The sequence below is a fragment of the Acinonyx jubatus genome, chromosome A1 (assembly GCF_027475565.1).
Source record: "Acinonyx jubatus isolate Ajub_Pintada_27869175 chromosome A1, VMU_Ajub_asm_v1.0, whole genome shotgun sequence".
NCBI classification, from domain to species: domain Eukaryota; kingdom Metazoa; phylum Chordata; class Mammalia; order Carnivora; family Felidae; genus Acinonyx; species Acinonyx jubatus.
In genome coordinates this window covers 222873918-222890234 of record NC_069380.1, presented here as the reverse complement: position 1 = coordinate 222890234, position 16317 = coordinate 222873918, and the positions used below count along the sequence as shown (strand labels likewise).

Sequence of the window (16317 nt, the reverse complement as noted above, 5' to 3'; positions counted from 1 at the left end):
CTGTCAAATGATTAGGAGGCATGGCGTCAAGTTGCCAACTAAAGCGTTACTTTTCGGTCTGTACTGTCTCCAAAAGAATATAAAAGAGACAATATTGAAAGTATCAACTTAACAAAATTCCAAATGATCCCGAGGCACCCTTTCCCTGTCTCCCTACCCAACCCCGCAGGAGAGAATTTAGCTCACCTCACTTTGAGAACAGGGACAAGACGGAAGAAAAGAAACAGCAGTTGCCAATCACATCTTAAACAAATTTGCCTTATGCCATGTCACACTAGCATGGTCATGGGGTCCTACACTATTATAAACAAGGCTCCTGTAAGAGAAACTCACATTCCAGGATAGAAAAGGTAGATTTTCTTTCATGGGGGTAACACTTATTTATGCAAGTATATACTATGTGTAACATTAAATTCTATGTATTTCTAGGTTTAGAACAAGATTCTTTTCACGGCTGGCTGGAAATTTAATGGGCTTGTGTAAACATTTATAGCCCGACAGAGGCTGCTCCTTAAGACACGACGTTGTGAAGATTCCGTTCAAGTGTTGCAACATTAAGAATGCTGTACCAGAAATCACCATCTCTGGTTTCCTTTGGTGTCTCCCTAAACAAGTGACTGAACTTCCCTGAATCTATTTTCTCATCTGTAAAATAGCGACACTACCTACACCTCACAGCCAAGAAACAAAATGGCGCACGAAAGCATTTTATACTCCATAAAACACACACTCACACTCTGCAAAACAGAAAGAATATACTGAGCCTGTGGCTAGTCTGTAGATAGGCAGTGCGATGAGCAAAGCCGCCAGGGGCTTTGGTTACACAAATGAGGAAAGAACAAGGTTATGCTCTCTCCCTTTTGATCCCAGCCTTGATGTCTGAAGCTAAAGACAGACGAATCAACTTGCCAAGGCCATCTGGCCATAGGGTAACTCCCAGGAGGAGAGCCCACACAAGTCATGGTCAGCCAACCACCACAGCCAGCGCTACCTTGGTACTGATGAGGGGCCTTTAATGTGATTTTCCTGGTATCCACTTTACCTTTAGACAACAGGCTTAAGGATAAGGGGCACTGAGGAGAAGTATCTATCCAAATTTGGATTTCATAAAGATTTGGGGCACTTGGGCGGCTCAGTTGGTTATGCAGCTGATTTCAGCTTAGGCCATGATCTCACAGTTTGTGGAATCGAGCCCTGCGTTGGGCTCTGTGCTGACAGCTCAGAACCTGGAGCCTGCTTCGGATTCTGTCTCCTTCTCTCTCTGCTCCTCCCCCACTCACACGCCGTCTCTCTCTCTCTCTCTCAAAAGTAAATAAACATTAAAAAACAATTTCATAAAGATTTACTTTTTGGTTAATTTGGATGAATTCTGAAGTCAGTCAAAGGAAATGCATGGGTGAAGGGGGTCAAAGGTATAAACTTCCAGTTATAACTCACGGGATGTGATATGCAGCATGGTGAATATAGCTAATAATACTATACTGCATATTTTAAAGTTGCTAAGAAAGTAATCTCAAAAGTTCTCATCGCAAGAAAAAAGGTTTTATGACTATGTATGGGTGATGTTTAAATTTTTTCTTTGCCCTCCCTCCCAAAGGCAAATAAACTGTCTTTTATAAAATTATGATGTGGACAGAAGTGGGAGTTTTATGAAATTCTGATGTAGATAGAAGTGGGAGAGAGCTGTTCCACAAACCCCAAATCAGAGCTAAGAAGGGATCTCTTGAAGCCTGGAAGCAGATAAGTAAATGGGGGCAGTATTTTATGGGTCAGCAAACATACTGTCCTGTTTGCTCCCCACAGGGAAAACACCCTGATGTTCAAGGGCAGGGATGCAAAGAAGGTACACGGACCGTGCCGGGCTGGTGTGGCAACGGGGCTGCAGACAGCGGGCGTCGGCAGCAATGATCTCAGCTTATGCTGAGTGACAAAGTGTGGACTGAGGAACAAAACTGACACAAGCTACAGCCCAGGAGCATGTGCATTCGCTCAAGCAGAAATTAAAAACATACCACCCGTGAAGCACGACTTCTCTTGCCTAGGATACCGATTTCAAGATGTGTCAAACACAAGAGAGTGGGTACCGGGGCGAGAATGTTAGAAAACAGGATGAGGGAGCAAAATTAAAGACCAGGGAGACCTCCACTGTCAGTGAACCTGTGTACTGAGGAAGTAGAACGAATTCAACTCTGCGTCCAGAGTTTACAGAAAAAGGCCTGCATCTGGCAAACGAGGCCCAGTGAGTACCTGGTGGGCAAGCTCATTCTCCTGGCGTCCTGAACTCACCACAGGAAGACTACGGCTCCAGCAGATCGCCGGCCTGCCTCAGTGCAGCAGGCCTGCTAAGGGAGAACTGGAACACGGACTCGGCAGATTTATTCACCCCCCCCACCACAACCTGTGAGGTAACAAACAGCTCATTTTACAGATTTATCCAAGTCGCTTTTCTCAAGTTACGAGGTAGCTCGATGGGTTTGAATTTCGTGTTTCACTTCATTTCCGATACACGACTGCCTTCCCCTGAGCCGCCTGAACGGAGACTCTCTTCGTATTAAACCCCGAGGTCAGTTTTTGTCTCTAAAACAAGATCTAAACATTTTACATTTCCTTTCTTCCTCATCTAACTACTCAAATAAAGGCAGCCCTGGATACTGAGTCTGAGTGCACAGCACCGTCATTCTCTGTGTCTTCTCACTTAGAAAGAAAGAACCTTTACAGCCAGCCAATGACATGCTGTCTAACTTCATCTGGACACAATGAAAGCGACCTCCTCCACACCACGAGCCACGACACTTTCAAACAAGTGACATTCAACTTAGCTGCTCCAGGATCTTCCAAGCCCTTACTGAAGTCCCGGTGCCAGGACGTGGTAAGCTACCCCGCAGCCAATTAAGCCAAGTGTGGAGCAGACGAGTCACCCACGAGTTTCCCATGTGAATCCGACAGGCAGAGTCAGGTAAAAGCGGAGGCAGTGAGACAATTACTAGCCAGTAGTTTGGGTCCCAGAGCCCAGCAGAGACACCACTCACTTTGTGAAAACATAACCTGTGAACCCTGTCCAAAAATGACATTTAAACGCCAATGAGATTCTGACTTTTATTACCAGGTCAGAACGGATCAAGTACAGGGAGAAGTAGCAGCAAACAGGGGTGTCACACAATCCGGTTCCCCTGGCCCTCGGGCAAGGACACCTGTGCAAGGGACAGACCACCCAGTCCTTGGGCAGACACTCAGAACCTCACTTGGGGCCTGAAGTGCATCTGCTTGGTGGCATTGTTCTTCATTCCTGTCTTCAGCATCCACTTTGACTTCATCCTTTGGACATATTGCATGTCTCGCTCACGCATCAGAGCAGCTCCTGTGGCTGGAAAGGGGACACGTGGCAAAGGCTGGTTATTTGTGATCAGAAAAAAAGACAATCTTGGGGCGCCTGGGTGGTTCAGTCAGTTAAGTATCCGACTGCGGCTCAGGTCAAGATCTCATGGTTCCTGAGTTCGAGCCCCGCACCGGGCTCTGTGCTGACAGCTCGGAGCCTGGAGCCTGCTTCGGATTCTGTGTCTCCCTCTCTCTCTGCCCCTCCTCTGCTAGTGCTCACTCTTCCTCCCTCTCTCTCTCTCAAAAATAAATAAACATTAAAAAAAAAAAAAAAAACCACCTTTACAGAGAAGCTCAAAGCTAGTTTGGGTGAAACTTGGTTCTTATATTTAAAGAAGAGCTGCTAACCTGAGGTCTCCATGCAACGGGCGTGAGGGGTTATGCGCACCCAGAACTGCACAGAACCTGTATATGTACCCATTTCTCTGGAATAAGCCTCTCTAGTTTTCGTCACCTGGAAGGATCTATAAGCCCCAGGTAAATCCCGCTGACCAAAGGTGATAGAGAAAGACGGAGACTCTAAAGTGAGGCAGACAATAGTTCCTGACAAAAATAAGATGCAGTCAGTGTCTGCTGGATTTCAGCGGCCTCGCGGCTCACAGGCAGCCACCGTGAAGGAAACCACGCGTATATGAACACCGTGGCATTTAACACGGACTTTATCTGCCCAGGGCTTCCCACGCCCTCCCAAGGGAGCTCTCCTTTGTCCTCTCCACAGTCCTTTAGTGGACCCGTGTTCTCCCTGCAGATCTAAGGATAGGACTCCATGTTAGCAGACACATCAGAACAGATTCACAGAATTTCATACCGATGAGGTTTCACAGCTTAACAATTCCGGTGGCCTGCTTTATTCCGCTCTTGTTACCTTTTCTATGGGAAAACTACAAAAAGGAGTGACTGCCGGCCTTTATGACGTCCACGTACTACATCATACACGCGTTATGACAGTCAACCCACACAACGCTACCAGGTGGGTCCCCTTATGATCATCTCAGTTTTATAAATGAGGCAATAGAGGCTTCAGTTACTTAAATTACTCCTGCTCATCATTTAAGAACCTCTAAGTATATCAGGTAAGTCATGTTTGAATCCATGGCTTAAGCAATTTGCCCTCAAGGATACTAGTTAATTCCTTTGTATAACCTCCAGGATAATTTCAATCTTTGCTCATTACAAGTACTCATGTCTATAACTATTATCTGTATTCTGTTTTGGAAAGTTACTGTGCCAGGAATATGAAGTTTTTAACGAATGGAGCTTTGGGCTTCTTGCCATAATCAAGTAATAATGGAAGCCCCCTGAGCCAAGAAGTTAAGTTTCCTCTAGAGAGGATCCACAAGGACAACATAAATGGGAAGGACTTCACCCAAGCCCGTTCTTGTGATCCGAGTTCCCAGGCTGGTCCACGGTCGTATCAACACACCTGTGTTGCCGGTCCACCCCAGGGCTCTGTACTGCTGGAGTATCCGGCCCACGGCCTTCTGATTCTTAGCAACAGCCACGGTTCTTGACAAGCCAAATCGCTGTTTGTAGTATCTCATCAAGGAGCGATGACCCACTCTGGCACCTGTTTTTCAAAAAAAAACAATATTGAAATGCTGAGTTAGATAGTTTTTCAAGGTAGAGCTACCGAGCAAGGACTTTCCAAATCAGACTTCTAAGGGTATCTAGCTGGAAAATGGAGAAGCCAGAAGAAAAAGTGCTCTATCTGCTAAAGAAAGATGAAGTAGCATATTAAAAAATGAAGACAGAAAATAAAAAAGTAGAGAGATTTTTTTAAAAAAGAGAATGGCAAGTCACTGTCACGTGAGATCTCAGCATCCTGTACTTATATACTTATATACGATATGCCTCTCCAGAAATTTACATGGCAACTCTTACTGATATGGGTAATAGGGCCCTAGGAAAGAGGTAAGGGACTTTAACTTGTTTTTTAATATAAAGATAAAGCACACAATAATGATGTTTAAGTTTAAAAGCCACGGTCTAGGTCTAGAACAAGAATCAATCCACCATTCTTTTGCTTAAATTCTCCACGGTGGTGGTTCTCAAACAAAGATGATTTTACCTCCAGGGACATTTGGCAGTGACTAGAGACATTTTTGGTTGTTATAGCTGGAGGGGGACTACTAGCATCTACTGGATAGAGGTCAAGGATATTAGAGGACATCCTACAATGCACAGGGCAGTCCTCCACAGCAAAGATTTACTTGGCCTAAAAGGTCACTACATTGAGAAACCCTGCCCTGTTATTTTCTAAATGATGGAACTCACCTGGTGAGCTACAATTTTAAAGGATGAGTCAGCTGAATTCCCTCTCCAGGTTGGGCTTATCCAGAAGGATCTGGTAAAACTATGCAAGTCAATCACGCTTTCAGAGGTGAATGACTATGGACTATGGAGCCTTTTATAGGAAAAGTGTGCTGACCCTTAGGCTCACAGCAAGTGAAACGGAAGGGGACAGGCTTCTGTGAGGGCTAACTCCAGGCTCCGTCAGCGCAGTGGCTCTCAAAAGGTGATCCTGGGACAGTGGTGTCAGCCTTACCTGAGAGCCTGCTAAATACAACACTAAATACAATTCCCTCACAAGAATATTAATCAGGCGCCTTCCCAGACAGACGTATACATGTAGAAATTCGACAAGAGCATATACACAAGGCATGAAACAGCTATTTCCACTGAAAATGAATAGAGGAAATATGGCTCGGGAGAACCACGTGTACAGCTGCTAGGAAAGTTTTACATTGATCCAGACCGTTCATTTACATGAAAAATTCGGTCCGGTTATTCTAAGTCCCTACCCGTAGGGCAAGCTACCTGGAAAACAGTTTGCTTGCTACACAGATACAGAAAAGTAGTTACTGTCATGACTGTTTTTGTGGTAAGAGAAAGAAATGCAAAGAAACCTTTCAATTCAAAGATGGTTTGGTTTTTGGTTACCACTATGGATGAACACATGTTTCCTTGAACCTGGCTCTTCTGGTGGCCTCAGAGTTAACAAAGCTCCTAAACCACAAGAAATAAGACGCAGCCAATGAATAAAGACTCAAGCTTAAACGAAGGCTGCTATGGCAGGAAAGCCTGTTATTATAATTTTCTACTTATAAGAACAGGTCAGGATGCTCCAGGTCTGCAATGCTCAAAATCATCACATGACAGTGCCGGTCATTAGTACAAAATCAACCAACGTATTTATAGTGATAAGCAGCATTTGGACAAATATGTATTATTGAAGAACATCCTTGAAAAGGTTTCATAACTCAATACCAAGGTTTCTGACAGCCAGCGGGGGAACTGAAAACACACAGATTAGAGCTACCCCTGCCCTGTGTCAATGACAGTGAGTACCTGACATTAAGCCCCAAGAATGTGCCAAGAGCAGCTCGACTTGAAGGCCCTATCAAGGAAAACTATTTTTAGAACACAGTGTGACTGCCCAGTAAATAACAGATGGGTTCCGTCTTAGTTATGGTAAAGCCACAATCTGTCCATCTACCTTTCATCGTAGCAATAACCACTTATAAAACTGTCCAATCCTACAACTGAAGACATTAGACAGTGGAAAAGAAAATATCTCCAATGGTAATTTTCCTAAGATTCATTATGTATTCCCGTGGATCCACCAACAGTTTCATCTGGCTACTCAGCAGCTAACTGGATGTGTCTTTGACACCAACTTACTCCACGGGAGCTGAAGAACACTAAAGCAAACTCAAGGAACAGAGCCAGACCACCGCCTTTGCAGTAAATGCTCACAGTGCCCTCTACCGGATGCTCTTTGTCACTGGCTCTGGGATCATCTTGATCTGAAATAACCAGATTGAAGACATCACCACTACTGCTTTTGAAACCAGTTCAAAGCAGACTCTACCGAGTGTGGTTGATGAAGTATCACCAAGCTCTCCACACTAGAATCCTTCCCGACTTAGCTTCATACTAACATCTTACGCTAACAGTCAAGTAACCGAGCATAACTGAAAAGGTTTCTGAATGCTAAATTTGCTAAAAGACATAAACAGGTGATTGAATATACTGCTGTAATACTGCTACATGTTTACAGTGCTTATTCAGAGATCTCCCATTCCCTTGGCTCATTACAAAACCTCCCAAACCAGTACTAAGACAGGAGGGCAAACCAATGGAATATAAACCATCGTGTCTCACTGTAATGAGGATCAACTGAAGGAGGACTAATTTTTAATATAAGATGATGGAAGTATGGGTGACATGAAAAGCAAGATATCAGTATAGCTGGAAGAAATTTCATAAGAATACTAGCAGTTTCTGATTCACTAAGAAAGCTATGTTTTGCTATTATTTAACCAAATTCCATAATAAGGTCTTAGCAATCAGCCACTAAGGAAGATCCATGAAGGTACAGAGTAACATATATTTAGATATTTTTATTAGTGGCTTTTAATCCTCTCCGGGTCACAAGTGCTTTTAAAAACTATAGCCTTCGGGCACCTGGGTGGCTCAATAGGTTAAGTGTCTGACTTTGATTTCACAGCTTTGAGATCGAGCCCTGCATTGTGCCCCACGTCAGACTCCGCACTGTGTGTGGAGCCTGCTTGGGATTCTCTCTCCCTCTTCCTCTCCTGTCTGCTCCCGCATGGGAAGGAAGGAGGGAAGGAGGGAAGGAGGGAAGGAGGGAGGGAAGGAAGGAAGGAAGGAAGGAAGGAAGGAAGGAAGGAAGGAAGGAAGGAAGGAAGGAAGGAAATAAAGGAATAAAGGAATAAAAAACTACAGCCTTTACCCTGAAAAACTGTACTTAGCTGTTCAATTTAAAAAGGCATTCATGGCCACACAGGTGACTCTAAGACTCTGCACAGCCTTTACCCAGGAGAGTACACACACTCACAGAAAAAAATGCGTACGGCCTGGTTAAGAACCTGTGGGGTAAGGTTATCTGGCTGTTGGGTTAGGTCTTTCCTGAGTGTGTCTAAAAGTACAGTATTTCACACTAACACCAAACCAGTTACTGTAATTTACTACTTCCAAGTCTGATATAAAAAAGTTGTCCTGGGGTTTATTATCCAGTACTTTAAAATAATGTGACTCAGTAGGTAGACCAGTAGCACTGAGCAAGGAAACCCTGGCTCTAAAGACCAGGGAAGTTGGACCTTCAAATTAATCTCACGCCACTTCCTTCTTTGAGACACCTGGGCGGCTCAGTCAGTTCAACATCCGACTTGACTTCAGCTCAGGTCATGATCTTGTGGTTCATGAGTTCAAGCCCCGCGTTGGGCTCTCTGCTGTCAGCAGAGCCTGCTTAGGATCCTCTGTCCCTCTCTCTGTCCCTCCTGTGCCTACGCTCTCACTTTCTCCTTGGACTGCACGATGATGTAGAGACAAAGCAACCCGCTGCACAGTCCTGCAGACCAATGATTCCAAGCCACCAGGGCCCCCTCTTAGCCCACAACGGCTCTGCCCTGCTTCTCCTACACTATGGCAGGCCCAAGGGAATCAACCTTGCTTTCCTTTTAAAGTCGCCTCCAACCTCTCAGTCACTGAGTCAACAAACATCATCTGGCTCGTGTGTGCCTGAGACCCTGTGGTGAGATGGAAGAAGCAATCTTTTTTTCAAAAGTAATGGGGGAAGGCAGGCAAGCAAGCCAGCACTTACAAAGCAGTGAGAGAAATGTTACAACAGATTGGCAAGTGCCCCAGGAGCAGAGGAGACTCTCCATACTCAGGGCAGGAGCTGAGTTCAAAAGGGCTTATGGAGGGGTGGACCCGAGTCTTAAAGGACAAGTAGCAGTAAGTCAGAGGCATCACCCATGCAAAGACTCAGAGGAGGGAAACTGCAAGTGGGTAGGTGAAGGAATAGATACCTGGAGCGGGGGGAGAGGGCAGCAGCTAGAGAACCTAACTTACCTGAAAAACAATGGCTCCCCCTGGAAGAATTCCAGAGGGAAAAAGAAAAGAGACTGGTTGTCTTAAGAAGAATGTGCTAAGTGGTTGAACAGAAATCAGATTGCAGATGGCCATTTAGGAAGCGGTAATGGTGACATAGACAAATGTTAAACAGGAAACAAAGAAGAAAAATATGAAAGGGTTGTTTAGGAATTGTACTTCGTAATCGCTCCAGTGTGGGAGACGACCAAAGGGAGTATCCTAAGATGATGCCTATTTTTGGCTTTGGTTAATCTTGGAAAACGCAATCATCCTAGGAAAATGTGTTTTCTAGATTAAAAAATAAAAAAAGAATCCCTAGTTAAGTTTCAAAATTCTAGGTTTAGATGAAAATGTCTCTCAAACAGACTCTATTTCTTAAATAGGCTATGCTCACTGTTGTGCATATTTTGGTAGGTACCAGGCTACAGTTGATGCATACCGAAGCCACCATTCATAGTGACGTGCCAGACATTGCTTGACAAGGGATCACCTTATTCAACTCACTCAAAGAGTGTTGTAATCTCACTCTACAGTCAAGGAAGTGGATGCTAATGAAATAAGGAGCGAAAAAAGATGGTCACAGTCTTAGAAATGAAGTTAGGAAGCTCATTTCTGATGTAATGTACTGGCATTTTCACCAGAGGAAGACTAGAAGAGGTTCTCTGTGATATATCTAGGCTGGTTTTGCTACTGTTTATTGCACAGGCCACGACATTGTGCATTCCACACCTTTCTTATCACTGTAAGGAGACCTATATCTTCAAGACAGGCTCTGCATGCCCTTTTCTTCTACTGTCATACTCTAAAGCTGTCCTTAGCCTTAAAAGGTTATTATTCTGAATTAAAGAGGGCTGTCTGTAACTAAGCAGTGATACTCCTTGTGAAAAGCAGTAACATAAGATGGCTTCTTCCCCCCAGTCGTGTCCATGAGCAGGATAGCTGCTCCTACGCAGCATCACTGCAAATCTCCCAAGGCAGGGTGGGGGGAGTGGAGAAGGCTTCGCTGACTGGTCTATGATCTTGGGTCAGTTACTCCACCTATCTAAGCTTCGGCTGGCTCACAGGTCGAATAAGGATAACAGAATCCAACTCACTGGCTCCTAAAGATAAAATAATGTATCCACCTACCATGCTAAGTGCTCAGTAAATACCACGTATTATTAGGATCTTGTCAGCTCTTCTGTTCCATTCCCTTTCCTTCCCACGGGTCTTCTGTAGCTTCTCCCGTTCTTATCAGCTAATCACAACATTGTAAACAACAGCAGATGCTTCTCATATTCATGGCTTTTTCTCCCCCCACCTTTTCATACCTGGGATAAATCCCCACCTGGGATAAATCCCCACCATATCAGTCAAATCCTGTTCCCTAAAGTAGAAGGCAGAACTCAAACTCCGAGCCTCCCTGCCACAATTAGAAAATAAACAGGCAACTGGGCCAGGCGCTGTCAGCCCGATACACCCGTGCCAGACTACCTGGAAGTCTGAGCAACGTGAGGAAACAGGAATCAGTTCAAAGAATAAGAGTACGGCCAACATTAACAAGAGAAACCTAAATGAGGCAATAAACAAGAAAGAACCAAAGAGAAAATGTCTATGTATCTGAAAGGAGATGACTGATGAAAGCATTCAAAATCGTAACAGAAGTGAGCAAAAGCACTGATCTAATTTAAACAAAACGGCCAACACAGAGCTAAGTGGAGACCTTCATTACTATGTACCTGAGAACATAAAACTGTAACGACTTCCCCCAGTACGGAAGGGAACTGATGGGAACATGCCTCTCTAATCATCTCACCCGCGTTATGCCATCTTTGCCAAACATACTTACCAGAAGGCAGAATCAGCTCCATGGTTTCATCATCATATTCTAATGTCTTTTCGGAGGGTAAGTCCTCAGTCCCATCAGGCTGCCCCCCTTCCGTGTAATCTGGGTAGCTACTCCTGTAACAGCGGCATTAATAATGGCATTAATAAAAAGACTAGTACCTCAAATTTGACTAAAAGACAAATCGTGTTTGCAAACCGGCAAACCCAATGGCTACCTAAGTGCAGGGAACCAACCGCTGCAGGCACGGCAAGCTGAAACGTTTAGGAGGAAAGCCAACTTGGTCGCATCCTCTGTAAGACAGAGTGTGCAAGTGACCCATAAACTCAAGATGGATCACAGACCTAAACGTAAAACACAAAACTATAAGGATGACTACAATATAACATGGGAGACAATCTAGATGACTTAGGGTTCGGTGAGGACTTTTTATGTGTACCACGAAAGGCACCATCCACGAAAGGAATAATTGGTACGATGGACTTCACTAAAATGAAAAACTTCTCTGGGAAAGACAGTGTCAAGAGAATTACAATACAAGCCACAGACTGGGAGAGTATGTTGGCAGAAGACACATCTGATAAAGGACCGTTATTCAAAACATGTAAAGAACTCTTAAAACTGAGTGATAAGAATATAAACCAGACTTGAAAATGGGGCAGGGACCTCACCAGGCACCTCACTAAGATATACAGGCTGCAAATAAGCATGTAAAAAGGTGCTCCACATCATGTCATGAGGGAAATGCAAAATAAAAAGAGATAACACTACACACGCTTATTAAAACAGCCAAAATCCAGAACACTGACAACATCAAATGCCGGCAAGAATGTGAAGCAATGGGCATCCTCCCTCATTTTGCGGGAACACAAAATGGTGCAGCCGTTTTCTGAGATAGCTTGGGGGTTTCTTGCAAAGCCAAACATACTCTTCCCGCAGGATCCACAATCGTGCTATTTCGTATTTATCCAAAGGAGCTGAAAACATGTCAACAACACAAAACCTGCACACTGATGGTTACAGAAGCTTTATTCATAATTGCCCCAATGTGGGAGCAACAAAAGCGCCCTTCAGTAGCTGGGTGGATAAATACACTTGTGGTACATCCAGAAAACAGAACCGTATTCAGTACTAAAAAGAAATGAACTATCAAGCCATGAAAAGAAATGGAGAAAACTTAAATGCACGTTACTAAGTGAAAGAAGCCAGTCTGAAGAGACAAGGAGGGAAGAAGAGGCGGAACCCACAGGATTTTCAGGGCAGTAAAACTACTCTGTATGATACAATAACGGTAGACACGGGTCATTATACATTTGTCCAAACAGAAGATGTACGACACCAAGAGTGAACCCTAGTGTGAACTACGGACTTGGCGATGATGAGATACGAATGTAAGGTCATCACTCAGGAATGTACCACTAGTGTGGGATGTCCACAACGAGGGAGGCTATGTATGTGTCGGGAGGCAAGGGTTATATGGGAAATCTCTGTACCTCCTGTTCAAATTCGCTGTAAATCTAAAATTTTCTTTATAAAAAAAAAAAAACCACAAATGACTGAGCAAATGGCCTCCAACTGAATTCTTTCACCTATTTGTTTCTCCGTAGGAGGGAGGAGAAGGTAGTGCTAGAGATGCTGCTCTCCCGAATTTAGCCATTCTAAGACAACTTCTAGGAGAGTGCCGTCTGAAAAGATTCTGTGACCACAGAAACTTTCTGTGCCTGTGTGTCCAAAAAAGTAGCTACTGGTCACATGTGCTTTTAGGCACTGAGTTTTGAAATGTAGGTAGTGCAACTAAACAACCGAATTTTTACGTTTTTAACTTGATTTTTAATCAACTTAAATAGTCCTATGAATGCACCTAGTAATTACCATTATTGGACAGTGCAATTCCAGAAGATTCTTTATGTTCATAGACATGTTCTCAAATACACATAGAAAATAAATTAGAGAATTACACATTAAAATGTTAGTAATAAGACAGATCACCCAATCCCAATAAAGAAGCAGACAAAAGACTTGATCAGGCACTTCACAAGAGATATCCAAGTGACCAATTAATACAAAAAAGGTCTTCAACTACATTAGGTAACATCAGGGAAACGAAAATTAAAACCACAGTGGGATACCACTCCATAGCCACTGACACGGCTGAATGAAAAACTTCTCGATGACAAGAGTGAGAAATCAGGAGGAAAATGCAAAAGGGTAATTTCAAAGGCTAGGACTTTTCTGAACACATGTATCTGGAGACGGTGGATATTTGGCACGGTAATTACACACATCTGCTTGTTTAGCACACCTGTGCTAGGTCCTAAGTATCATGACACTACAGCTGTTCAAAAGTGCCTGCCACAGATTCCTGGCATCATGCGTGAATTATCCGACTTTCTAGTTAAGGGTGAGCCACCTATGGGATAATCTCACCATCGAATGCCTGGGACTGGCCTAGTTCAGCAACCAACTCAATTCCCTTAGGAGACAGCCTGTGATTCAAGGACTCTCAGGGAAACCAAAACATGAAATCTCACTTCAGTCCCTCTGTCCACAAGGGGGCCGGCAAAAGTGACCTCCTAATCATTTAAACCACCGATAAAGAAAAAGAAATTCTCAAGTCAGACAAACTTCAGTTTGGACCTGAGATCTTCTCTTTATCAGACCTCTTTTATTAGATGTGTGGGCTCAACTCTTAGTTTCTTATCGACAAAATGACACGGAACAGTCCCCCACACGAAGTGTTAAAAGAGCCGTAATGCATATACGGCACATGCATCAGACACAGGCACACTGCTATCAATTAGGTTCAAGTGTGATGACCCCACCTGGCTTCACATTGCACATGACAGACTTACCTAAAATCATAGAAGTCTGCAAATTCCAAAGCAGCATCACCGTCCGTGAAGAGCTTACAGTGGCTTTTGTCATTCATGTGTGCCTGTACAGCTTCCGTGGAGTAGAAGGATTTCCCTTTCTCATTGCACCACAAGCAAATCTTCCCAACGCCAACTTTCTCTCCTGGAAAAATAAGTGGAGGACAAAACACAAGGGCAGCTTTCTGCGGCCAGCTCAAAGCTCACAATGTATCTCCGCGATTCAAAAAACATGCATCAAATTTTTGATCTTTACAAAATAAGCAGATAACTAAATCAAACATCGATGAGAAACAAAAAACGAAATGTTCTCCTAAAACTTGACCCCCAATAACGTGGCATTTGCTCATTAAAAGGAGAACTACTGTACTTACCCAAGTATTTAATCAGTCCCTTAAGATCAGAAAGATATTCTATGTCGGGAATAAAGAAGCTGTGGACTTTGGTCATATGAGCCACATTCTTCATGAGGCAGCTTGAATGATGGGGGCAAAATAAGCAGTCTGTTATGGGGATAGCACCGCTGAGGGGGCCTCCCCCAGCCTCCCCCTCCTCCGCCTCGTCCATTGGTTCAGCATCCTCACATTCCGACTCCTCATCAGAATCGATATCTTCCCAATCTTCACGCCAGAGAGTTGAAAAACAAAGTTAGTTTAACAAGGTGGTTGGTAACTGCCGGCGAAGAAACCACAAAGACTCCCAAGCATGAGGCAGAGCAGCCTTCCGTTTGGGCCTGGAGAATGCCACTTGCAGGACAAACCCTCTTTCACGATCTCGACGTTAGCTAAAGTTACACGGACAAATCTGTGGCGCTAAAACGTTCCTTAAGCTTTCTTTTCCAGCATGCAGGAATCTCCTTGTACTTCCTTCCTAGGCCTCTACGTACACAATCAGTAGTAACAGGACGTGCCACGAGGGCAGGAAGGAATAAACAGCTCGTAAAACGGAGGAGGCTCCAGCTCCACATTTCAGGTTAACCCCCGCATTTTGAACCCCTCACTTTGCTGTCTTAACTGAATTAAGTGCGAAGCCATCATAACTAGAAACCGAGCAGAATCACACACCCTGCCGCAGTTGGTGTGCGCGGTAACACGCCCCCCCACCCCATGCGTGTGTTCGATGCCTTCTCCTTCAAAACGGTAGTCATCAATTCATTCTACTATTTATTAAATAACTATTTATTAAATAACGCCCCCGATAAGCTTCCAGGCCCTGAATCTACCACAGTTAACGAAACAGACAAAATTCCCTGCGGGCCTGATGCTCCGACAAGTCACTTGGGAAAGGATCTAAACCACCCTCACTCGTCAGTTTCACCTCCCCCCGCCCCCGCAACAGAGCCACTACCTTCTTCGTCGAGGTCCTCCTCCTCCTCACTCTCCTCCTCCTCCTGCTGCTTTGCCAACTTCTTGGCCTGCTGTTCAAACCACTGGAGCCGGGGAGGTTTCTCGGCCGGGTCCCGGTCGTGAGGCGCACGTCCTCCATCAGCCACCGCCACGGGACTCCTGGGCTCCTCCTCCGGCGCTGCGGGGGCCTTCTTGGGAGACATGGACGGCTGAGCCTTGATGGCCTGCTGGATGGCCGCGTTCATGGCATCCTTGTCCACGCTGTCCACGCCCAGGCCTTTCTCCAGGTTCTTTTCGTTCATCATCTCCACTTTGCGGTTCACGGCCCGCACGGCCTTCTTCTCCAGCTCCACGTGCCGCCGGGACTTGAGGTGGTTCTCGTAGGCGTTGAAAGAGGCAAACTTCTTACTGCAGACGGTGCAGTAGGTGGCCGTGCCCTTGCTCTCCTGCTCCGCCACGGCCCGCTGCGCCCGCACCCGCTCCTGGAAACCCTCGGCGGTGACCGGAGCCATGTCGGCCACTTTGCGCTTCAGGTTGTAGCGGTGCCAGTCCGTCTTGTAGTGGGCCCGTTGCACCTCCGCGTCGTCGAACGCCACCCGGCAGGTAATGCAGGTGTACGTCGCCATCTCCAGGGCCGAGATTAGAGGCGACCAAGGCAGAAGTCTAGCGACGACAGCTTGAACGCCACCAGACGCTCAAACCTCTACTCGCCTCAGAGCTCACAAGAAACCAGAGCGCCCGCTGGCTTCCAGCCTCGATCTGTGAGGAGTTCCGGCACACTAGGGAAGTTATGCTCCGCTGGGCAGGAAGTCCCGCCTTTCGATCTGTAGCTACGCCCCCGCCGCGGGTCCCGGAAGACAGGGAAGGCCTGTGACAAACCAGGCCCCGCCCAGTCGGCCTGAAGCGGGTACTGATTGCGTTATTCTGAAGTGGGTGTTGATCAGAGCGGCAGGAGCTGGATGTTGATTGGGCCAGCCAGAGGGGGGTGTTGACTGGGCCTGCC

General features: G+C 45.3%; 1 protein-coding gene across 1 annotated transcript; it reads right to left on the bottom strand.

Moving 5' to 3' along the window:
- Positions 1-3082: 3082 nt before the first annotated feature.
- Positions 3083-16093, bottom strand: ZNF622 (zinc finger protein 622). Its single transcript, XM_015068858.3, has 6 exons — positions 15316-16093; positions 14343-14588; positions 13951-14113; positions 11102-11214; positions 4799-4942; positions 3083-3364 (listed from the first exon to the last, which is right to left on the bottom strand). The coding sequence occupies exons 1-6, from the start codon at positions 15938-15940 to the stop codon at positions 3231-3233; spliced, it is 1425 nt and encodes a 474-aa protein (XP_014924344.1). The 5' UTR covers positions 15941-16093; the 3' UTR covers positions 3083-3230.
- Between the last annotated feature and the right edge of the window lie 224 nt (positions 16094-16317).

What these genes read in the sequence shown, in the direction of transcription:
- ZNF622 (XM_015068858.3), bottom strand. Translation starts at nt 15,940, where the DNA reads ATGGCGACGTACACCTGCATTACCTGCCGGGTGGCGTTCGACGACGCG. An exon ending in GGGACTGATTAAATACTTGG is followed by an intron (nt 14,114 to 14,342) that starts GTAAGTACAGTA and finishes TTATTTTTCCAG; the next exon opens with GAGAGAAAGTTGGCGTTGGG. An exon ending in GGAGCTGATTCTGCCTTCTG is followed by an intron (nt 4,943 to 11,101) that starts GTAAGTATGTTT and finishes TTTGAAAAACAG; the next exon opens with GTGCCAGAGTGGGTCATCGC.